Source organism: Alligator sinensis, unplaced genomic scaffold (genome assembly GCF_000455745.1).
Source record: "Alligator sinensis unplaced genomic scaffold, ASM45574v1 scaffold643_1, whole genome shotgun sequence".
In the NCBI taxonomy this organism is placed as follows: domain Eukaryota; kingdom Metazoa; phylum Chordata; order Crocodylia; family Alligatoridae; genus Alligator; species Alligator sinensis.
The window spans coordinates 621,374-646,901 of NW_005842783.1; the positions used below are offsets into that span (position 1 = coordinate 621,374).

Sequence of the window (25,528 nt, forward strand, 5' to 3'; positions counted from 1 at the left end):
CCCCCCCAAAAACCCTTACATGTTAAGAGAAATAGATTGGTTTGGGATGAGAGAAACAAAACCACCAGTCTAGGTGAAAAGTAGAATTGACACAAGCACACTGCATTAAGGACTCTGCAGAATCATTCATGGGTAATTTATTCAAATGAAGGGTTAAGTATTCAATTTCAACCTCTAAAGTGTTAGACGATATAGGGTCTTACAGATTCAGTGATCACAAACTGCATAAGAAGAAAATAAGAGGATATAAAGCATTAAACAGGGTTTATTTGTTTTTTTGGCAGCACAAGCAACCCAATTCTTTTAGCGAATGAAGTCACATTTTTTTCATAATCTGTAAAAGCACTAATTATGCAGCTGGAATAGGTGCTCATCAACTGAGCCTCCTCTTGTTAATTAGCTATAATAATCACTATAATCTGAACAGGCCTTCTTTCCCAACTGCAGATATAGGGAAACTATTGTAATACAGTAAGGTAATTTGCTCTGCTAGAAAGTTACGGGAATTTTTTTTCCTCTCCTAGCATATCTTTCTATATTGTTCACTTCCACTTAGAAGCCTGTTTTTAACATGAGTATACCTTGAAATAGGAGCTCTGCAGCAAAGTCTCCCTTCTGATGGGTGGGGATTTCAAAACTGGCCTTCAGACTGAACCTAAGCTCAGCAGAAATCGTTTTCAACACATCACAGTCTCTACCATTCAAAAGTAGTTTACTAAGATGGGATGTTAAAACAGATCATATTTTCTGAAGTTCTGCCCATCTGTTTCGGCTGATTTATGTTTTCTCCACATATTTATAAAAAAAATGTAAGTTTAGTTCCCCAGTTCGCCTGCCAGCATGAGCGGCCAAAATAGACTTCAATCATACATGGAATTAAAAATGCACTTGACTACATAATGAGACACCCACCCCCATCAGTGCATATAACTGGAGCTTCCAATTAAAAGGCTTTTTATTGCCTTGGCAATAACCTTTTCTTCCAGGCAAGCCAGTAAGTGGTATATTTCGGGGGTGACGGTAGAAGTGGAGGAGTAGGGAACAACCAGGAACAAAACCTCCTCCAAAACACTACTGCTTAATCCTTTCATTTGGGATACTAGGGTCCCTGCCCCATGTTACACTTAAGATGTGGTTAACCAGAGGAAATAAGAGTATAGGATCTGATGTGCCAGCTCTGCCTTCAGAAGACCGAATCATCATGTGTTCAGCAATCACGACTCAAACAAACCGCTTACTATATAAGGCTGTGGTAACCCCAACTCTTCCCTCTGGCTGTGAAGCTTGAGTGACCTACAGGGAGCCCAGCGCTTGGACTGGAATGCTTTCACCAGTGCTACTTCCAGAAGTTCCTTAGCATAAAGTGGAAGGATCATCACACAAATGCCATTGTCCTCACTGACACGACCACCACCAGTATGGAATCATTCAACATCAACTGTGGTGAACAAGGCATGGTGTGTGCCTGCCTGATGTATGTTGCTATACTCCCCACTCAGCCAAGGGCAAAGGATATGCGGGAGCCAGAGGAAATACTTCAAAGACACTCGAGACAAACAGTAAATAGTGTGGCATTGACATCACAAATTGGGAAAAATTAGCCCGGGACAGGGCTACATGATGACGCCTTGTGAAAGAAGGAAAACCATCTTGCCCTGGACACAGAAAAACAACCAAAATGGAAGGAAAGGAAGCAAGACCAAGAAACCCATGGTCCAACCCTCTCTAACCACCACCTGTGGTCTGCCAGAGTCTGCAGTTCTAGGATCAGCCTTCTTAACCATCAACAGACTCATCTACAACCCTTTACTTGACCCGTGGGAGTGATCATCATCCTTGACTGTGAGAGACTGCCGATGACAATGACGACATCCTAAGTTGTAACCTGGGCACACATTAAAGCAATTAATGAGTCCTAAAACAAGAAATAAACCACAAAGTTATTACACATTTTTTGTGGAATAATTCTGTGGCTGGTTCCTATTATGCTATTAAGCAAATGTGTGGCCAGGTATGTCCCTGTGGCTGGCAGTCCCATCAGCTGATGGGGCTCCCAGCTGCAGAAGCACATGTTGCACCCCCATGGCTGGGAGCCCGCATCAGCAGATGGAAATTTCATCTGCAAGGAACACATGACGCAGGCCCCCCGTGGCCAGGAGTTGCGTCAGCTGAGTGGGCTTCCAACCATGGGAGCTTGCTACTTGCTGCTGCAGGGGGAGCCTGCAGTCAGGATTGTGATCGTAATCCCAGGCTTCCCCTGCATCAGCAATAAGGCACAATGGAATCTGATGCTTAATCCCATAATCATGTCTCCTGCTGTGCACATGTAGCCTGGCAGGAAGCACAATTGTGTAGATCACACATCAGACCCCATCACAACTTTACCTGCTTGTCTGTCAGGGGTTCAACATTCAGAGGCTCTAGGCTGCCAGATCAGAAGCCATGTCCTGTAGTCACAGAACAGGCCCAGCAGGCTTCCTTAGGCTGTCTGATCTTGGTTCAAGTTGGGCAAAAATGGGATCTCCTTTAAAGTGGATGAAGGACTCATCATAGGTGGGAACCTGTTCCCTGCTACCCAATGGCTAACAAATCAACTTGGCATTTTGTTTTGTCTTTAATTTTATGCTTGGGAAAAGACGCTGAGAACAGCACTGCAGGCTGGTCTACTAATATGCATGCAGGTCCAAAATGTCCAATTAATTTAATGCATACCATAGTTCAGATCTGGACAGCCATACTACAGAATAAGTCTGACATTTCTCTTGCTCTAAGGCCTTTTACAACTGTTTAAAGTGTGCCATAAAGACTTCCACTGGAGGACTGCAAAGCACTTTACAAACACTATATCCTCTTGACTTACAAGGTAGCTACATCGTTGCCTGTTTCCCTCTTCACGCATCTTCTCTAAAGCCTGCGAGAGAACTACAAGTTCTCTCTGAATCCCACTTGTGTTTTAAGCAGTAAATAACATTGTCTGGTTCTTTAAACCAAAGTTCCTCACCTTCAAACACTGTCCAATTGTCGTGCAGGTATTTTGACATTTTCAGTAATCCTTTGTCATCATTCACAGGCTAGGAAAAGAAAAACATAATTCACTACACTCAAAAGAATTGTACAAGGCATATCACGTTATCCAGCACACCAAGGAATGAACACAGCTAACCTCAGCATAGTGATGGCAAGGTCTAACAGAATTCCAAGGGTTGGGGTTTTTTTGTTTTTTTTAGTTTCTCTTTCTTCCCGCTCAGGCCTGATCTGAGTTCACCACACTCTGTCTAGGGGGCCTGGAAAACGATGCCTGCCCACTGATACAGAAGAAAGTGGGAATCAAAAAGGAAATACTGTAGGGAAGAACTAAGGGCCCAAGAACATGCCCGTGAAGCTTAATTTAAATTAACAGCTTTCCAACTGTGTAAATCATTTTACAACGGTAAATGGTCAGCCCAGTTATGAGGGCTACTACAAAGATTCTGATAGCATGCAGCTCAACTCTGACTCAGTTCTCAATGGAAACAAGACCTTTACCAATAGTAGAGCTTTTGCTCTTTTTACTTCTGCTTGCTCTCTTTGATGCACATGGTAAGAAGGGCTGGTGCAGAGTATTACTTCTCAGCTTCTGTCTTTCTTTCTAGCAGAACACTGCCAAGAGCCCCCTGCTTATCATACCAAGCTCAGGGACAAAAAGGACTTTAGAAAAGGCACTAGTGCAAAAATCAATTGGAATAAATTGACTGAGACCACAGGCAAGGAGAGCTAGCTCTGAATTTAGCTTAGAGCCATAATGCATTAAAGCAATTAGGCCACTGCATTTTTATCCATTATAGTTAGACTACTTACTGAGGACTAGAGCAGATGCAAAATAGATGATTTTATCAAAGTGCAGCTAACCTGCCACTGTCCATCCATAGGCCTGTACAACAGAAGAGGTGTTACTTTGTTCTCCTGGAAAATCCAGAGCTCACCCGTTTCCTCCAAGGCAACATCCCAGCCTTTATGGTTCAAAGGGATTTGCTTCTTGTGAATTAGCTGCTGGGTATCAGCAACAAGCTGGAATATGTAAACTGTGGGAATACTTTAGAGAGAAATAAAAAGGTAATTACCGTCATTACCAAACCCACCCATAGCTATCACTTATATGCAATAAACTGCATCTACCCACTCTAACTCTAAAACTCCTGCCAGAGTGAAGGCAGCAGCATTAAGTGCACTGCTAAGAAACATCCCCAAACATTTAAGTGGTACTTTATTTATGTCCTCAGAGGACACCCCAATTTGTAGATACTGCAGAATTTTAAACCGCTTTTCAAAAGGTTATCTAGTGGAACCCAGATTCTTCCTTACCCCGGGTGGTCCACAAGCCCTTATCTTCAGGGGGGGGGGCTATAAACAGCTGGAACAAACAACTGTGCAAGACTGAGGTACACCAGCTGTTTGCTAATGATTTTACTTCAAAGGGCACCAGTTCTCTGATCTTTGGCAAGGGAGTGCAGCTGTACTTCAGCTGAGTGGAGAAGCCACACCCTCTTGAAGTAAAAGCAAAAATAAGTTGCTGGCTAAAAGAGACTTTTTATCATCAGATGCAGTTTTACTGCAACCTGGCCTCAGGGTTCAGATAGAAGAGGGAGATAAGGGAATGGAACTAGAAGAATGTGCATGCAGGGAAGCAAGGAGGTCTGTGGAGCTGAAGTGCCATTATGGGCCCAGGGAAGAGGATTTTGTACTGAGGTTGGTGCAAGAGGAAGGCCTCACTGCCAGCATCAGTTTCTCCTCCTGCCCTTTCACTCCCTTCCCCTGCTGCCACCCCACACACACTCTTGACCTCCAGATGCAAAGCCTCCCAAGATCCATTAGTGCTGACAGTAAGCACCCTAGCCTAGAAGAATGGGGCTTTGGCAACTTCACTGCACAGGCTAATCAGGATGAATCTTCTCCTTTTGTTATGCCTGTATCAGGAGAATTGCCTCTTCCTAGGTTTACTAGGTTGTAGAAAAGTGGAGATGTTAGCCCTGGAGCTAGGCAGCACAGTTGCTCACTGATTCCATATCCCTGTTGCTCACTATCCTCCGCCCCACGGCAGACCCTATACCAGGGCAGGCAAAGTCTGGCTGGCAGTGGACTCCATTTCCCAGCAGCCCCTGCCTGCACAGCTGGGGCCAGTTTCCATGGAGACCCCAGCAGCAGCCACTATAGCAGGGCCAGGGTTTCCATGGAGACCAGCCCCAGGGCACTTGCAGGCAGCAGAGGTACTAGCTTCTTCCTGGTGTGGAGGCTATGCTGCAGGCAGGAGCAGGGCAGGATCAGCTGCTGCCATCTGTGCAAGGCAGGCAGCGGCAGCACTGGGAGGGGTGGCTATAGCGCCCCCCGACAGCACCACCCCTGCTGGCAGGGCACACAGCTGCTCTGCAGCTGGGCTAGGATCTTGCAGCCGGGACAGTGTTGCAAGGAGCCAGGGCAGAGCCAGGAGCTGCTGCCTGATGCTGCAGATTGGTCCTGGTCCTGCAGGCTGCAGATTGCAGCTCTGCCCCAGCTCTAGACCACGCTGTTACTGTTGCAAGATCCAAGCCCAGCTGCAAAGCAGCTCTGCGCCCTGCCAGCACTGCTGGGGCCAGTCTCCACAGAAACCCCAGCCTCACGCTATCGCTACCTTAGTGTGGCTGCTGCTGCTGGGGTTTCCATTGAAACTAGCCCCAGCCACACAGGCAGGGGCTGCTGGGAAATGGAGTCTGGCTGCTGGCTGGATCTGCCATTTTGCCCACCCCTGTCCTATACCTTTGGGCCCAAAGTGCACCATAGTCATCAACTGTTGATTTTAAGGCTGTTTGAAAATGGAGCACCCCCCCCCCCAATTAAAACTGAACTCCTGTTCTATAGCCCTATGATTTCCATTTGATGGAGATTTCCATTGTTTTTGAGAGATGCAGGGTAGACGGGGGACAGATGCAGTGCTTTAGGAATTGAGCTTGAGGAATGGCCATAAAATCCTGATTCTGTTCTTGGTGCTTCCCCCCCCCAACTTCCTCACAGAGAGATCAACAGAGGGAGACTGCATAGGAAACACTGCAAGAGTTACCCAAGCCAGCCTGAACTGAGTACAATAAGAGCTCTCAATCCTCCAAGTCCCAACATGCCCAAGATGCTTAAAAGATCAAGAGTCACTTAATATATTTAGAGAAGTCTGATACATCCAGCAGCAAAGGCTTAACTGTCCCCTGCCCTCTCCTTAAGTAGCTATTATGATTATAGCAATCATCCCCTTTTATCCTTACCAGTCACATAAAATGGCAATGTAACTTCCTTGACAACAATAAGATATTCTTGACACAGCATATTTCTGTGAGAAAGGGGAGGGGGAAAAAAAGGAGAGAGACATGATTACAACCTTAAGCCAGAGATAGAGGGTATGTGTGTGTGTGTGTGTGTGTGTGTGGGGGGGGGGTTGGGGGGGGGGGGGGGGGGGGGGGAGGAGGTTAATGATTAATTCAGTCTTACTATAAAGCATTATTTTTAAATGGAGACCTCTAGTAAAACTAATTTAATCAAGTTTAAGTTGACACAAGACATTTTGTTCAAAAGCAGTCCTAGTTTCCAGGAGCTCTCCGCATTTCTCCCTTCTTGGCCATCGAAAGGGTCAATGAAACCTCCCAAATAATACAATCAGCAAAGACTATGGGAGATCTATATCAAATATGCCAGCATTTTGAAGGAGAGGAAAACTTCTTCCTAAACAGATGCACAAGAATTAAGGGAAGGGACCAATTAATGAAGAGTACTTAGCTGGAATACCCTACTATTGGTTCACAGCTTACACATAACAGTAAAACGACAGTCCCAAGCTCTAGTATATTAAAACATACAATGATTACTAACCAATGTTTTGTAAGATGGTCTCAAATTATCTGTGATAAACCCTGTCTCCCACTGGGGTATGTGCTACAAAAAAGAAGGTGCGAGAGACTGAGGAATTCCATTGCTATTTAAATTAAAGCTCTCATAACCAAGCAAAGAGAGTGTTTTCCTAGGCAAAGACAACTGCCCTTGCAGGAAGTATTGTTCTTCCTGCTGGAAAACTCAATTGGAGCATATGACATCCCACCAAATCAGGTTACACAGACTTTTAATGCTAGGGGGGAATAAAGAACCCATAAGAAGGCTGAGAGAAGTGCGGCCTGAGATAATACTAACCACACAACTAAAAGAGAAGACTGCAAAGGCAAAACCTTGCTCCTTATTAATCTTGCAAGCTCTGGAGAAGTGCCACGTCTGGTAACAGGAGTTTTACTACTCAGATGGGCAAGGAATTCAGCTCTTCCTTTAGAACACGGAACCAGTTCCCAGTCTCCCTATCACTATGAGGGGACATGTTAAAAAGACTTCCCAGCCCCTGGCCAGTACTGGCTGAACAGGCAGTCAGTCACTGCACAGCTTACACTTGCTTGTAAACTGGGAAAATGGGCTGAATTCAGAACCAGTCACTGGATTCTTCCTATGATTTAATGTTTCAACAGTAGTAATCTGGAGAAATAATAATTGCTGCATGAGTCTTTTTTAGCGGAGTTTAATGCAAGGGGCTGGGAATGCAAAGAACCAGATTCACTTCCCTGTTTTGTTTATGAGCCCAAGGCTACTGGAAGATAAACAGCTGGAAGGAAGCTTTACATAGTGGTTCCTGTCTGCATTTGCATTGTTAGTTGAAAAACATCTGTGGAGAGAAGGAAAGACTCCACTATGCAATGTAATCCAACTGAAAATAAGACCTTGCAGCATGGGCTTCTGTCTGGGCAGAAGTACAACACTGGAAAGGTCACTCTCAATAAAGAGAAATACAGTTAAAAACTCTTGAGACTGTTCTACAGCTGATATGCTGTAGAAATGCAAAATTATCATTCCACACTTAAACAGGATCCTTTTGTACAGGATAGAGATACTAAGCACTCACAGTTTCAAGTACTAGAAAGGACTGCAGGTGAACAAGTCTGAGAGATTAATTGCATCTAACAAGTACTGTGCTAATTATCCAAACATGGAGTTACATTTACTGCAGCTCTATAGAAAGAGAGATATCCTCCTCTGACAAGAAGCAGCGGTAGGTTCTGTAGTTATTTAAAAAATACTGAATATAGAGTTGTATTCTACATCTACAACACCATATACTTTTATCAAACTGCATCATAACAAAAAGATGAGATGCATCTTGGCATTAAAAAGAAGTGGGAAAAAAGTATGACATGCTCATCAACACAGTTCACCCCTTTGTCAATGTGGCAGCAAGGGGTTTTGCATGGATTTTAAATTACTTGTTACTTTCTTTTTTTCCAATTGTCCAGCTGGCCATGAGATGTCAGGCCCCAGGCAACATTCAGCTCATTTGTGAAACCCCTCCAGTAGCGAACTAAAAGAAATATTTTAACAACAGGCCATAGTTAGCAGAGATTTTACACTCTCTTTACAGGCCTAATGTCTACTCCAGCCAACACCTTAAAATTAACCTCTGATGTCAGTTGTGTGAAGCAGTAACCAGGGGAAAAATTAATCCCACACAATTGAATTTGGGTAAGGTTACACCATTTCTATTTTGACCTGTACATAAGGTCAGGTGAAGGCTTTGGAGGGAGGATATATTCATAGAATGTTACAGAATAAGGTAGTGTAAGAGTGATGTTGTATCCAAGAGAATCCAGAAATTATGCAAGCAACAAGGATTTCTTAAGGTGTTCTCTCTTGTGGGACCAACTATAACTTTATCCCAATTACACAGTCGGTCCCACAAAAAGAAACTACCCTAAGAAATCCTTGCATCTTACAGAATAAGGGACAGAATTAAATTAATTTATGCCCCTTCCCCCCACTTATACAGAATCTGGTCTCTGTTATCAGCTGAGATGACTGATCTGAGACCAGCATTACATCATTTCAGAACAAGCATGCATTCCCCAATGGATGGCCATCGGATGATGAAAATAAATCCACATTTATATGTATTGTCATCCGCAATGAAGCAGGATTATAACAAAAGCAAATCATCACCTCAAGCTTCACCTCAAGCTTCAGTACATTCACAATGGCGTCAAGAATAAAAAGTAGCAGCAAAAAATCCTGTGATATCCCATCAGATCTCTTGGTAGCCAGAGCCACTAGTTGCTTGTACACTAGCTATAGTCTACAACGAGCTGACAAGAAAAATTATCCCCTTATAGACATGATTACAATTTAGGTCTCAAAAGATGACATTTGTCCTCTGTAGCAGTAACCCAATATAGGCAAATACTGCAGCAGAAAGACTTACGGCAGTGATTTTGTTACTGTCATGCCCCTGAAACCTGGGCTCTCCTCTGGTCCTCAGTTAAGGGCCAACAATGGAGAAACCTGGTTGGCTGAAGAGAATATTGTTTGAATTTTGCTGAATTGGCCTGCTGCCTATTAGGAGTTTTAATACCCATTAAGGCTCTGCAAAACAGTACCATTTTGTTTAGACTTCTGTTTCGCCATTTCGAAGGGACACTGTTTTGTTTCATCGTTTCATTTCGAAGCTCTGTTCCATTTCATTTCGTCAAAACTGTTTCAACGCTTTGTCCATAGGCTATAATGGGGAATCATAAAAATGCCTATAACTTTGTCATTTCTTGCCTGATTCAGATGAAAACTGCGGGGATGGTAGCCGCTTTCAAGGGCATAAAACCTGCCAAGTTTCAAGGAGGTAGGTGCAGGCATTTCTGGGAAACTACACCTCAAACTCCTGACAAGCAAAACTCATATCACTTGCTGGCAATAGCAGCTTGCTGTCATCCCACATGCAGATCTGAGGGTCCGCACCCCCCAGGAGGGCTGTGGAGCTGTGCCAGACTCCTCCTGGGGGACGTGGGCCCCTGGATCTGCATGCGGGATGACAGCATGCTGCCGGTGCTGCCTGGAGCCAGCACCCGAACCTGCCTGGTTCTCGGCGCAGGCTGCGCCAGGCACACTCGGGTGCTGGCACTGGCCCCAGCTGGCAGCAGCAGCCTGCTGTCATCCCACATGCAGATCTGGGGGCCTGCAACCCCTGGGCAAGCTGTGGGGCTGTGCCAGTTTACTCCGGGGGGCACGGGATGCCAGCAGGCTGCTGCTGCCAGCTGGGACTGGTGCTGGCTGCAGCCCATGCCAAGCGCTGGAAAACCTGGTGCTGCTGCTGGTCTCAGCTGGCAGTGGCAGCCTGCTGTCATCCCATGCGCAGATCAAGGGGCCCACGGTGCAGCAAACCCAGCTTCAAAACTCAAAATGTTTCAAAACTTTCGAAACATTTTGAGTGCCCTCATTTCGTTTTGAAGTTGTTTCGAAGCCTTTTGCTTCATTTCAATTTCGCTGTTCTACAATTCTGACCTTTAGATTTCCCTACCCACTGCCATTGGAGAGGTAGTCCCAATTCTAAAGTGATGGAACACATTTGGAAGTTGTAAGACTCCATAGCAGAGTGAACATATGAGTACATACAACTCGCATATCCATACCTTGTCATTGTTGGTTGCATCAGGCTTGCTGATACTGTTTAGATGACAGCAGTACACTTCTTTTCCACTTTTATATTCCCAAAGCCTCAAAGTACAATCCTAAATAAGTTGGAATGGAAAAGTTGATTAACGCTATCTCTGACACAGAGAAGCTACTTATGGTCTTAAGAGACAAGCTAAATCATATTTCCCTAGGCAGCCTCACGAACGAGATTCTAAATCTTCACTTCGTTAAACTCTCAAATTGCAGATAAGGCATTTTAATTAACATAATTTAGCTCAATTCTAACTTGTGCAATCATGCAAAAAAAATTCCTTTTGTAGTATAAATTAGGTTGCTGGATGAGTGGATTTACGCCTGCTTTGTAAATAGCACAATAAATGTGCTCATCACCTTAATGGCATTCCTTTAAGGTTGCCTTTCCTTCCCCTCCCCTTGTATATCACCCAAACCAGTTTGAATTGTATAAGATAGTAAAAAAAGTCCTCATTTCATGTTATAGCTGCTTGGAGGGAGAGATTAAAGACTTTTCTGAAAGAGAGTCATCTTCAATGATTCTGTTTAAGAATGAAAAGCAGACAGGTTCATCACTATCACTAAAACTGCTCAGCAAGGTAGTGCAAAGGAACCAGAGACAGGATCTCTGGAGAAGCAAAACTAAGAAATCAAAGTAAACTTATAAGGGCTACTGTAACATTATAGTAATTCAGTTCTATAGGGTGGGTTGTTTTTGGTGCAGTCATATTAGCATTAAATAATCTATTAGGGCTGCACACACGCACATTAACACACAATAGTTTCCTTTCTCTGGCACTGAGGCTCACCTCAGATTGGTTAGTCTCTCTAGATCTGGCACTATATCGGGTTGCTCCCAATAAAAAAAAAAAAATTCTATTATCATATGATATAATTCAGAAAGTTTTGCAAGAACCTAGGTTTTTAAGCATTAATCAAGTGTTTTCATCTTAAATGTTCCAAGGAAAAATACCCAGGATTCTAGCATTCATTGCTCATTAAAAGGCCATTAATTGTCACGGCTGCCTGGCCCAACATTTAATCTACCTCAAAACTGCTTTAACAGTCCCTTGATCAAAATGTATCCATGCCCCAAGGTAAGAGTTAATCACAAAGAATTAGAGAGGAGGACTGTGCAATTTCTCCGGCCCAAGAGATAAAAAAATATGAGAACTAAGAAGAAGCTGAACAGATTATGCAGAACCTACAAGATACACTCTTGGAAGAGGAGAAAACCGGAGTGTGCAGAAGCTTACAGAGACAACAGAATTAGGGAATTATTGATTTTAAAGTAACCCTCTGGTTTGTTCTGAGAATTAAAAAAAAAAAAAAAAAAAAAAAAATCTACAAAGAATGACATTTCAGAACTGAAAAGGGAGGCAAAAAGGTGAGGAAGAGAAGAATAAAGGTGGAGAGTCAAAAAGAATAAGACTGAAAGTTGGCAAGAATGGTAGCCATTTCCAAAAGTACTGGAAATAGAAAATTGTGAAATAGGTCTTTGGCTATAAACTTGGATTAAAACATGAGTAGATTCTGAAAATGTTTCAGTGAAACTACTACATGAGATCTGACACTTCAGAAACTGTAATATTTTTTTCTTAGAATGCAGTTCCCGCTCCAAGTAGATGAGAGGGCCATACAGTGAAAGTTGAGATTTGGTATCTGCAGGTATTACTGCACCATACATTTGGGCAAATTTTGGATGTTCCAGTATTTTCTGAGTCATGTACTCCAACATACATTAGAATATTCTACTGTTCACACATTCGGTAACTTGCAAAATATTCCATAAACAGACACTGAAATGTTTGGGGTTCCATTACAATTAAAAATACTAAGGTGCAAGTGCTTCCACTTTATATAGAAATGTCAAATCCAGTTCTTTCCAGGAGCCCAATAACAAAATATTACCTACTTAAAAAGCAGCTTGTGGTATTAAAAAGTGTTAAAGCAAATCAAAGCACACCCATCTCACTAATGATAGAAAGACCAAACATGGTAGAATACTGAGAGGGTTGGCACTGAAGTATAATTATTCTGTTTCTAGGGAAAGGAAGTCCCTGAAAAACAAGCAAATAACTGCTGAAATCAGAGTTCAAGGAGTGACATTTTTGGAGAGGAAATAGAATACATACCCCAGAAGCTGATAACAGAAGATCTGGATAGTCGGGTATTACAAATATTCTGCTTACAAACCTACAGAAAAGTAATTAAAAGTCTGGTATGTGCCAAGAACAAAGCACTAATACAACAACGATAAGACTGTATTTTAGGGTTATGCATCCATCCATTGTATAGAAAAGACAACAGAAAGACAAGTTACAGAAAAAGGAGTTGCTTCTCTCCCTCAGAACTGCTAAGCTAGCTGGGAAGAAGATCCATTTGATTAAGTCACAGTTTCTAATATTCCCAGAAAAGCCCTCCACCTAATAATTTTTTTTCTTTCCTGTAGTCTAGGAATTTTACTGATTTCCTTCATGAATGAAGACAATGCTGTTACTGTGGGTGCTTAAGTTTTTGAGACCAGAAGATGCAAACATGAATAGATTTATCTTGCTTTTTGGACTCAATTATGATCATAATATTAAAATAAATGAATGAATGAATAAATAAATAAATAAATAATTTTGTTTTTATTAGTGAAGGCTGAGGCATCAGTGTATGAGGTCATTCTTATCATAGCTGAGAATTATTCAACACAATCTCTCTTCGTTCTCCTTTCAAACTTATCTATATCCAGTTGGAAAACAATCACTCAGGAGCTTTAAACACTGCACCTTCCACCATGACAACTCCTGGAGTCCTTTGTGAATCCTCAAAGGACTGCTGGAGCATTTTACTATCCCAGGGCTAATGTGTAACAACAAAATGCTGCTGTCAGTGCACTGAACAAATATACATTTGAGTTGTTCTTTAAATAAGGGGATATGCTCTCACTTTTAAAAATAAGCATGATTTCAAACCAATTAATTAAAAAAAGAGTTAAAAATTAGCTCTAGTCAGTGATTCTCAACCAGGGTGCCACAGCACATTGGGTGTCCTGAGATCCACTCTCAGGTTCTCACCCTTGAGAACTGGAAGGGTGCCATGGATTGCCACGCAATGTTAGCACTGTTAGGTGTGCAAACATGATTCATGACAAACACAGAGATGTCAAACAGGAATCCATAGTGTCAAAAACATTCTGACCTGTTGTGGTTGTTCTGAGGTCTTTACACGAGAACAATTGCTCTGTTATTTTTCTGTAATCAGAAAATGAGTGAAAGCTAACAGCTGGCATTTTCCAAGGGGGGCCTCGAGTCTAAAAAGTTGAGAATCACTGAGCTAATTAAATCTACTCTTATTACAAAAGCAACAACTGCAGGTGCAGTCATAACACTGCAGTTTCCCTAAAAACAATACAAAACATTCATGCAGACTGTTCAAAGAAAGGATACTCTGTAAGGGAGAAGCAAGACATCAAAATGCATTATTGAATCTTTCAGTCCATTTATTCTAATTTAAATACTGATTTTTTTTTAAAAGAGCTTGGCCCATTTATACTAAGTACCCTCCTATTGTTGAATTGTTAACAAATTGTTTGTCCAGGTACAATAGCCTCCACTTACTAGAAGGGGTATTTTTCATCATCAAAGCTCTATATTCATTAGAGATATAACTGTTTACACAGTAGACAGAAGAGATCAGATACAGCAGTGTAAACAAGCATTAGAAACCTCATGTTCAAAGGCAGTTTAAGATCTTTGATATTCATTAAAAGCTGTGCAGCTTTTACACAATGCCAAAATCTGTGAAGATTAAACTGCCAGGGATTGAAATGGTTTTATTAACAGTGTCTGTTAATCAGATTTGAAGTGTGTTCTTACACACTAAAACCTATCTGTAATTTGAAGAGATTGTACCAAGACAGGGAAAGGCATACAGCCTGTGAACTGGAGTCAGCCTGCCATCCAGCCCACCAGAAGTCTGGCAGGTTACTGGAAGCTGTGGGGATATGGCCTGCCACAGATTTCAGGATTCCTGGACCCTAACAGAAATGGCCATTGCCAGCAGCCCCCTGGCCCTGCGCCACTGTCCCCATGTTCTGCACATCTCCAGATGTGTGCTGCTGCCTGAGCATGACTCCATGCTGCTGCTTGAACATGAACCCACCCCAGTTGCTGTTGGCTTCCTATCCACCCTGGGAGGAACACCCACAGTCCAGATCTGACCAGGGGTAGTTTGACACATTTGGGTTATGGTATCTGTAGTCACTTCCTTTACCTGGTGTCCCTTGTGTCATGGTGGGATAGTACATTACATCGTATTAGGCTTCTCTGCATATTGCATTTGTATCTCAAAGGATGTTAGTATCCCCAGGCAGCCGTGCTGCCAGAGAAGCAGAAGTGTGCATGTTCTTTACACTGTGTGCTGCCATGCTCGGTGGCTTTTCCTGTAGTCCCCATGCTACATCTATAAATTCAAAGATAGAATACTAGTTCTCCATCATGGAGAAATACTAAGGGGGAAAAATGCAAAGATGTTCTTTAGAAGGTTTTCTGAAATGTGACTACATGTGAAATGTAAATTTCCTGATTTTAGAACATTGTGACATCATGCAAAATCTTCCAGAGTCTCTTTGATATTCACCTTCCTGCCTCACTGCCTGAACACTCGGGCAGAACGGACACATTTTTGTGGGCCAGGCAAGCAGATAGGGGACTTCCAGCTAGGGCACCTTCTCTACCCCTGTCCAATGCTACTGCTGCCCCACTTCAGCCTTGGAAGCATCTTTGAACCAAACTCCAGTAAATTTTTCCGAGATATCACTTAAATGCAGCAAGCCCCGACACAATAAACTTACTCTTTATGCCCAAGGCAAAAGGCTACGATGTTATGTGGAGCTCTGGTCAAACTGACTCTAATCTTCTCATCTCGGTCTGCAGTTAGGATATACTGATCGTCGGGACTCAGTGCCTAGTGGGACAAGATGGGGGTTACAGAACACAAGATGGGAACATATTGAAACAAATTATTTCCAGCAAAGGTGAAAAAGTAGCAAGCGTAATGACATGATTTTCATCATTTGGATGCCTTGTAATAACATTCCGTAAGCTGCAATTTAATATTCAGAATGGAAGCTTTGAACCTTCTAGGTAACAAAGAAGGCAGCAGTAGTCAATGTCAGTTATATTGTGGAGTTTTTCAAAACCACCAGAAGTATAGAGAAAGCCTCACTGTGCTTTAATAATAGACTAAGTACAAAAACCTCTCATTGCCAAACTATTAGGCTAGGCTAGACCAGTGGCATTCGAGGTTTTGGCCTTGAAGGCCAGATGTATGATATGGGGCTAATCTGCATGCTGCGACCAGGCCCCATGCTGCCCCCACAGGCCAAGATCAGGCTCCGCACACCCAATTTAGCATGCAGAGCCACAGCCCACAGGGCTCCCCACAGGCCCATGGGGAGCCTCACAAACTAAATAACAAGGTGCCGGGGGCCAGATCTGGCCTGCAGGCTGGGGTTGAGCATCCCAGGGTTACTGATGACTTAACATGTGTGTTCCATCTCTAAGTTCTAGGAGTCAGGAATGACGAGACTAGCGTTTAAAAATTACATGTCAGGAGATCTAATCATTGCATTCCTTCTGTTATACTGATAACAGGTCTCCTTTTATCTGGCATTTGGACTTCGACAAGAACTCCGAGAGGAAAGATGCTGCTGCTCTTCCATCTTGCTTATAGTAAAAAGACTGGGTTTTTGAAAGCTGTGTGAACATGAGGCGGAGAAAAAGTATAAAGCTAAATAATCAAGCTAGAAGAAGGTAAATAAACACACATACGTACTACGTCCATTAGCAGAGAAAGGTGCCCAAGCTCAAGCTTTCCTGCTGCTTGAGGGTCTGTTATGGAATAAGAATAGACATCTCCAGATTTGTCTGCAATCAGAATCTTATCTTCTGCTGCTGTAATAATCAAGGACGTACTTCTCCTAACTACAGACCTGAGGGGAAAAAATGGTTAAGTTTATTAATGGAGTTCAGTATGGCTGTTTTATCATGGAAATGGAAGACCAAAACTAAGTTAACTATATGCTGCCACAAAAAAGAAGACTTGGAGATTGCCTTAAGATTTCACCTCCCAAGGATAATGGAGATTAAAATAAGATACAGCACAAACATTAATTTAAACTATTGTAACACAGACACAAAAGGGAGAATTGAAATGTATGGGTATATTTTAAAATGTTGTTACTTCCTGGCTTAATTATTTTAACTATGCAGCCTGCATGTTCTTCTCAGGAAGTTTGGACAAGTCTATTAAAAAAGAAGCTGATGACAACCTTAGAAATAGAAGAGGGGAGTATGAAGTTGCAGAAAAGGTCATGTATTGGATCTCTTTGCATCTAAGAAGGTTCACAGCTCAGTCTCTAGCTGTGCTAACACTAGAACAAAGGCCTGGCTCTGCACCTTTGCTGTACTTAATCACCCAAACTGGAGCTCAGGATCCAGAGTTCCTCTGGTAGCGGCAGATATCCCAGCCAGTGAAAAGTTGGCACTTAGGGTGCTTGCAGTTTTAATCACCTTCATAGGGGAGATAAGATCTTAATGACCAACTAGCATGTTTTAGTAATATATTTTTCATTCTTAGCTTGCTTTATTTTTTAAAAAGTATTTGCTATTTAGTATTTGCTGCTGCTATTATTTTTTTATTTCCATAGTATTTTTTCACCAAAGTCTCTCAGTGCTTCTGTGAATTAAACTATGCCTTTATATCTCTGGGTAAATAAGGAAGGCTTCATTTCACTTGACAATGAAATGTGGTAACCGCTGAAAAAAGCACTGTAATGGACTTTGGCAATACATCTAATACCGTGTCATTTGTCAGCCAGATTATTTTTTTAGTAGGTTACTTTCTGGGTTGCTGGCAAGCTAGATGCTTACCAAAAGATACAACATGAACAGCCCTATCATCTCTTTCTATGCAGCACCATCAAAGGTTCTCTTGTGTTAAAGGAAGGACAGCATATGCCAACGTTGTATTAGGCTTCCTATGAGTATTGCCACAAACATATCTATTTCTGCATGTCTGGTTCAGTGTCACTGTAGAGTTATTTTCTCATGCAATGCTCCTTTTGTTGGTATTTCCAGTTTCCTAACAGAAGTGACATCATATAACTCTGGTTAAAATCCAATTGGGTTTCAGGCTGACATGTCAGTAGAAGACTGCAAAAGCAAACAATTATCCTGAAGCACCCTAAAATGAGCGAGAACAGGCATGAGAGAGGACTGTGTTCCTCCTTTGGGGCTGTGGAAGAGAATACATAAGGAAAGAGAGGTAAAACTCAAACAGTTCTGGCTAATATCAGCCTAGACATGGGGTCTGACTACATACAACAGCAGCAATATTTCTATAAGCTGCATTGTCACTTTCACCAGAGCCAAAAGGAGAAACCAATGACGCTCTTGGGTAAAATTAATCAAAATTCATGCAGCACACTGTAATTTAACCAAACTACAAAATGATGAGCCGGGGTCAAAGCCGCACATTCTAATAGGCTAATTAAACATCTGTGACCAAAAAAAACACTACAGCTTTTCACAGGGGAAATAAAAAAAAAAAAAATACTAATCAGAAAACACCATCTCAGTTTTAGAGAGAGCCCAATTATTTGGCATTGTTGATTTTTTTTTTTTTTTTATTTTAAGATGACACAACTAAAGAAACAGAATATTTGTATAGTGTGGTCACCAGGTAAGTGAAGAAATATTTTGTTTCTCTTTTTCTTTGTATGCATCTCTAACACACAGAAATTGGACAAATATTTTGAAATGGGGAAAAAGCTAGAGCCAAGAAACTGACCAGGACCTCAGGGGCAGGTCTAGTACCCGAAAGTACTTCAACTCCTTCTCAGTAATGACACGGTTGTAAATTGAGGGTGTCATTAATTTAGTTTTGCACAACTCCAATAACAAGAAAATGGATGTTTTTATGTTAAAATACTGAATTGAGTTATCTGGTTCTGCCATAGACAGCCTAGGATGGCATTTCGCAAGTCATTAAAGGTCTCTCATCTACACCATAAGTAGAACTATGATGGGGAAAGCTTGTCATAGCATTTATTCTGCTCTGAAGACAGAAAATAATCTAGCATTTTTTCCAGATATTTACAGACAAAGTCTTCATTTTGAGAAGTCTAAGGGGTCCTCTCTCTCTCAGGACAATCTGCAATGGAAGATTTATAAATGAAGGACCTCTGGTGGACAGCAAGAGATTACTCTTCAAGAGGGTGGAATTACCAATAGAAATGTAAATGTATAACAGAACTGATAAAAATCGATTTATTTGGCGTAGTAGGGGGGAAACCAGATTTTTATTTTGCTATTCAGACTGAACATTTTAATTTTTAAAAACTAGTCTGTTTAAAATAAACTCTGAATTTAATACAAACCCTGTTTACCCTGTACTTATTAAATGATTGGAGAGATTATAAAACAAAAACAAAAAAAAACCATGCCAAATTCACAGGCCTCCAACACAAATGCTGAGTTACAGACTGCCTTCTTTTTGATAAAGAGAGTCAGGGGGAAAAAGCATCTGACTTGAAGTCGAATTGTTGGATCATATACTGTATTAGGGGCTTGTTCCTTTGGCAGAAACTGGGTGTTAGAACCTGGAAAAGTCATTACAAGTGCCGGGATCCCACCTCTAAATTCCAGACACACCGCTGTACATCTCATCAAGATGAACTACTGAGCCACCTCCCTGAGCTTTCACTGGCCGTTTTCAAAATTACAAGCATTTGTGATTCCACTTGTGTGGAATGAAACATTATGAAATGTGTTCTTGTGGATGCCAAGACTAGAGATGATGATGATGACTATGACAATGATATATGGATGCATCTGAACAATCTCTTATGGCCTCCCTACCATGTGCCGATATATAATAACTTAGACTGTTGTCATAAATTTTTGTTTTGGGCAGACTGCATGCTAATGCAGTATTTGCAAATACTGGCATTAAAATTACAACTGGAATATTAATTTGTTGTGGAAGTAATTTCATAGTTGGTAGGGTCAGAAGGGCCCTAAGCAGATCATCTAGTCTGCCCCCCCGCCATGGGCAGGAAAGAATGCTGGGATCAAATGACCCCAGCTAGGTGGCTGTCTAGCCTCCTTTTGAAGACCCCCAGGGTAGGGGCAAGCACCACTTCCCTTGGAAGTTGGTTCCAGCTCCTAGCCGACCTAACAGTGAAGTAGTGCCTCCTGATATCTAGCCTGAATCTAATCTCAGTCAATTATCAATTGCCATATATCATTTCAGCATCTGTGCTATATTTATTGTCCAATATAACCAAATATAACCAAAGATTTCCTGTTTAAAACTATAGTTTCAATAGGCATTTATAAAACTTTAAATTTATATTTTTTCCAAGCTGTTTTGCATACTACTCCGGATAACTGTTTAAAACAGATTTATATAATAATTATGATTTATTATTTTGCCCCCTACAAACTTGATTTAGAATAAAATTGTATCATTTGAAGAATTTTACAAACAAGTGAAGGAAGAATCACATCTTTAAAGCACTGAGTAATACAGAGCGAGTAAAAATGACTGTTTAATATTATGGGGTTACAATTATGACCATCCGTCATATGCAATATCTAGAAATTTTCAGCAAGACTCCAAGAAATTAAAGATACTGCTTGGCTCACTCAGGCAACAAGTTCTCCCTTTTGTCCTGTTCAGAACGTTCACTGGCATGGTTCAAGCATTCTAGACTATATGAAGCAAGCACGGCTGAAATGTTACTGGATCCGCTGTACAAGAAGGAAATTGAATAACATGGCAAAAGCATTGACTGGGAATTTGTTACTCTGATTCTTGATGAGTGGAATTAGGTACACAATGATCCATCAATGCTCTTACATAAAAGCAGAAGACGAGGCTATCTGGCTGATGACAAATTTTAAATTACAGGCACGGTGGGATGTAATGTGTGATTCAAACAAGCATACCTCCTGCCATGCCACCGGTGCATGGTAGGCGGCATGACTGTGGAATAAGAGTTCAGATTTGAGGCATGCCACATTGCCAGTGCAAGGGGAGCCTGGGATCATGACTGCAGTACATAATCATGGTCCTGGACTCCCCCTGTACTGGCAAGTAGTAAGACTGGCTCCCATGGCTGGGAGCCCTAATCAGCTGACCAGGACTCCCAGCACTGGGAGCAACAATGGAGTCTTGAAGGGCTCTGGTGTGTTCCAGAGACTGGGAGCTCTGGCCACATGTTCAATTTAAGGTGCAATGGGAACCAGCCATGGAGTTAATACACAAGTTTTGTGTAATAACTTTGTGGCTTCTTCCATTTTTGTGTGCTATTAATTGAATGAATGTGTGGTTGGGTCACTAAAGACATAATTAACTAGTTAATCACACTTCCAGTGTAATGCCCATCAGGGGCCTGTCTCACAGCAACAGATTGTGTGTAAAATGCCCAGACAGCAGAATACTTGGAAGTATCAGTGGTAAAAGCTGTAGAAAACTGAATGAAAATTCAAGTATTAAATGCACACACCTTTGTCACTAGCAATACTACAAAGGTACAAAAGATAAGAAGTTAAGAGCAAAACCTAAAACTTTAAAAATATGAACAGAGCTCATTTGATGCATCTTTTAGCAAAAGACTTGAGTACTTGAGCAATAAAGGAACATCTTAGAAATGCAAAATAATTCCATAACCACTTTATTTCAGCTTCACTGAAAATGCAGGAAGAGCCAAACAAATTCTTCACCAGATGTAAAATGGAATTGGCTTTTGACTGTTTTGTGCAATTTATTAATAACTAGCCCTTTGATAAAAATGTGTGTTGAAAAGAATGTCAAAATAGAGGAAACTATCACACTAAAAATAATTGATATTGAAATAGCTGAGCACACTAAAAATAATTTCCATAGTATTAAACTGCAGAAAGACAGCGACATTATTAATGCTGTGGAAATTTAGTAAAAAAAGACCCACCCAACAACAAAGTTACGTCCGCAGTTTAAGAGAATGAAGCCCTGACTTCATCTCCATTTCCTTGCCAATATTCTCAGCTCCAAGATCAGGGCAGATGCGTAACTCCCCCAAACACTGCTACTTAAATATGAGCTATACAGCCTGTTTATAATATAGTGGCACATCCTATTCTGCTTCCTTACCTGATGCTAATGCATTCCCAGGAAGGCTTTGTACGAAAAAGAATGAGATGCTTGTTGTCATCTGTCAAAGCAAAATAATTTCCTGATGAAGAGAAGGCAAAAGCTAGGATGTCATTGCTTGCTTTATCTGTTGGCTGTCCAGCCTGTCTGAAATATAAAAAAAAAAGGGGGAAAACTAAGTTTGTTCCCAAGCTGACAACTTTGATGGTTTAAGTAAACATGCTCAATCCACTTTCATGGCTACAGTCTTGGTCATATTTTCATTTTAGTAAAGTTTTTCTCTAGTTATTGTGGCCAAGACCAAAACCAAAAAGAAACAAAATTGACAGGGGCCCATTCCAACATGGTGTTGGTGGCCACGTTAGCTGATTGTGATCTATAAACAGCAGAACTGACAAGAGGCAAAGCAGTTATCCATGCTCAAAGTAAAACAAGACTAAAGTATTTTTCCATTCTAATAATTATACAGGTTAAAACAAAAATACCCACACAACACAGTAGTGTTGATTGTTGTAGTTGCATTCTTTTCAGGCAATTTACCACAAAAAAAAAATTTTAAATGCATAATAAATAACAAAATAGAGGATTTGTCTGGAAATTAATTAAATCATGTCTTGCCTACAAGCATTCCCAATTATGTCTTGTTTATCACTCAATTATTGAAAAAGGTCATAGGAAAGTAAGGATGGAAGGGACCTCATGAGGTCATCTAACCATGTTATCCCTCTGCTCAAGGCTAGATAATCCTGTACTAAGACATCCCAGCCAAGTGTCTCTTTAACTTGCTCTTGAAAAATATCCAGACAGAGAGTCCAGAACTTCTCTACGTAGCCTGTTCCAATGCTTGACTCCCCTCATAGTTAAAAAGTTCTTCCTAACCCTCAACCTAAATTTCCTTTGCTGCAGTTTTATGCCATTACTCCTAGCCTTTTCTCTGTGGCTGCAGGGCACAAGACTATCTCCCGTAAAGGTATTCAGAGACTGTTATCAAATCCCCTTTCAGCCTTCTCTTCTCCAGACAATAATCCTAGTTCTCTCACCCTTTCTTCATAAATCATATTTCCCAGGCCTCTAATCATTTATGTTGCTCTCTGCTCTACACATCTGTCCACATCTTTCTTGAAGCGTGGGGCCCAAAACTGAACACAATACTCTAGGTGAGGCCTCACCAATGCCGAATAGAGCAGAAGAATCGCTTCCCTTGATTTGCAAGAGACATTTCTATTAATACAACCCAGCAGGTTGTTGGCTTTTTTTTTTTTTTTTGCAACGAGGGCAGTGTTACAGCCTCTGGATAGGCAGCAAAAAGTTTAAATGAATTCACTCACCCTTTTTCTTGTGTCCTCTTGTTTGCAGTGACACAGTCATACACAAAGAGATCGCCATCATTACTGGAAAAATAAGGATAAAAAACCCAAATACTATCAGAATTCCCTCACACAGAATACCAACTTATTCATAATGCACCATTCTTACATACTTTTATGTTCCAATTGTAGTCTGCTCCGATGTTCCCCTACCACCACCACACCTCCAAACACCAACAAAACTGTTCAGGTTATTGATATTTAGCATCTTCCATCCCATATACACACCAAAAACAAGTTATCACTTACCAAGCATAAGTTATTAGTTGATGGCAAAACAATGTGATTTTTATTCTGTGAACAGCTGTTTTCATTTTTACTGGTCTCTCAAACGCACCAGTCATTTGCAGTTAATTTATCTTGGCATCTGCTATGTATGTCACTGATTGATCAGGTTGTCTGTGTATGAATGCTGTCAGGCATCAAGACTAGTAAGCTTAAAGTGGAATTTACTGTATACAAACAAGCTGTGTGCCAGTATTTAATGAAGTACAAATTTGGTAATCTAGACAAAATGAACAACTGACAAAATCACAGCCCTGTTTCATTCGCCATTTCCTTAATTATGTCTCACTATCTGTGTAACCCTTGGAAAACCTTTCTATTGAAGGATGGAGTGAGATGTACATAAGTACATGATGGCTTTTTCATTGCTGGGTAAACTAACAAGTAAAGCTAATTTCCCAAAGTAACCATACTAGTTTTGGGCTTCTTGAAAGGAACACCATCCACTTTAGGGGAAAGGGAGATATTAACCAAAATTTCCCCTATTACACTAATTAATTGAAACATTAGAGATTTTTTCCTCCCAGTTTTAGCCCCTACTCCTGGGAAAGAATCTATGATCAATTACATCATCCTGAATAGCCCTATTTAAGTCAATTAAATCAGCAAACCTATATGTGCAAACTTAGGAAAGGACATACAGGTCAGTCGCATCATACATGCATTTAACTTGGGCAAATTCAACTATATGCGGGGTGGGAGGGGGGGCAGGGCTTGAGCTTGCACACGGCACTGTCGCTTACCTGGAGGCCCGTTATGGCAGTGACGGCCACTGCCTCCAAAACCTCCTGCTGTCGCCATGGAGCCATGCCCAGAGCTGTGTGGCCAGTCGCCAGGCGGCGGCAGCAACATGGTAGTGGCCGGGCAGCATGCAGCCATCCCCACCACCATCCCGCACTGCGCCGCTGCCACACAGCACTAAGCATGGCGCCGCTTGCACACTCAAGCCCCGCCCTCCTCCCACCCCACGTACAGTCACCGATTTTCGCTTTACGCGCTGACTTCAGCACCTAACCCCCGTGTAAGATGCGACTGACCTGTACACTAGTAGATCCCGGAGTGCACAAGGTGATATGAATCAGTGGGGAAACCAGCCATTTTTGGAAGGCATGCCACAAATTAGCCCTGGATTTTCCCTCAGTGCCATCCCCTTTCCCTGCTCAATCTGCCGCTCTGCTTTCTGCTCCCAGCCCTGCGCATTCTGCCTGATTTGCTGCTTTGCTTTCTGCTGCGCAGCCTGTCCCCTCTCTGATCTACCGCACACCACATCAAGGCTGCCTGTGCCACTTGTGTCACCGGTACCACAGGTTGGCCAGCCTTGATATAGACAGTTAGTCTGTTACAGGACGATCTCTCATCGGAAACATTTTAAGTCCTCACATGCTGTAAATTTACAAACATCAGCACCAAATCCAGGGCTCCTACTTCATATGAAAAGGCTTGTTTTAAGTCAGGGGTGTCCAACATGCAGCCTGCAGGCTAGATCCAGCCTGTGGAGCCCTAAGATCTGGCCAATGGGTCTCACACTGACCCCACATGCTGCATGCAGCACATGGAGTCAGACTCATGCATGAGCCGCATGTGTCACCACAATTCCTGTGCACAGCACTGGGAGTGGGTCCAGGCTGCAGGCTACATGCAGTGCCCCACTTCATGCTCGGCCCTGGCTCTGGCACCCTTTTCAGCCACATGCTTAAAAGGAAGGGGAACAGGGGTGCAGGAAGGGGAACAGGGGTGCCATGCCTTCAGCACCACCACCTTCCTCTCCCAGTAGGGCAGGAGCTGGGCCCTGAACGACTATGCACAGAGGGAACGAAGTAGGTTGTGGAACTAAGGGCAGGGGGAGGGGGGCTCCAGAACCACGGGCGGGGGAAGGGGGAGGTTCTAGAACCGAGGGCGGGGGTTCTGGAACCAGGTGTGGGGAGAGCGGCAGCTGATGCCCCACAGTTCACGTAGGGGGAGGGAGGAAGGGAGGGGCCAGCCTTGCACCCAATGGCCGGACCCTGCTCCCCCCGCTGACAGCCATCAGGCCCCCGCGCAGCCCCAGTCCCGGGCCAGGGCCCCCCACCATCGCCGCTGCTGCCGCCGCTTCCTCCATGCGAACGCCCACCCACGTGCGCCCGGGAAGCAGCTAGAGGCTCCCCCAGCGTCGCGGGATTTAGACATCACCATGGGCGCTGACGCTCGAA

General features: G+C 42.4%; 1 protein-coding gene across 5 annotated transcripts in view; it reads right to left on the reverse strand.

Moving 5' to 3' along the window:
- Positions 1-25,528, reverse strand: part of WDR4 (WD repeat domain 4) — a 27,867-nt gene extending 2,339 nt beyond the window's left edge. The window contains exons 1-11 of one of the 5 annotated variants that reach the window (XM_006034943.2): positions 25,408-25,439; positions 23,304-23,466; positions 23,016-23,078; positions 21,688-21,834; positions 16,324-16,480; positions 15,341-15,453; positions 12,633-12,693; positions 10,482-10,580; positions 6,267-6,331; positions 3,889-4,072; positions 3,002-3,071 (exon numbers count right to left, since the gene is read on the reverse strand). In XM_006034943.2, the coding sequence (XP_006035005.1) occupies positions 3,002-3,071; positions 3,889-4,072; positions 6,267-6,331; positions 10,482-10,580; positions 12,633-12,693; positions 15,341-15,453; positions 16,324-16,480; positions 21,688-21,834; positions 23,016-23,078; positions 23,304-23,398 (1,054 nt within the window). In that variant the 5' untranslated portion in view covers positions 23,399-23,466; positions 25,408-25,439. Of the gene's footprint in view, positions 1-3,001; positions 3,072-3,837; positions 4,073-6,266; positions 6,332-10,481; positions 10,581-12,632; positions 12,694-15,340; positions 15,454-16,323; positions 16,481-21,687; positions 21,835-23,015; positions 23,079-23,303; positions 23,467-24,082; positions 25,342-25,407 lie in introns of those variants that run through there. The other 4 variants (XM_025191059.1, XR_003091655.1, XM_025191058.1 and 1 more) reach the window with 4 other exon arrangements.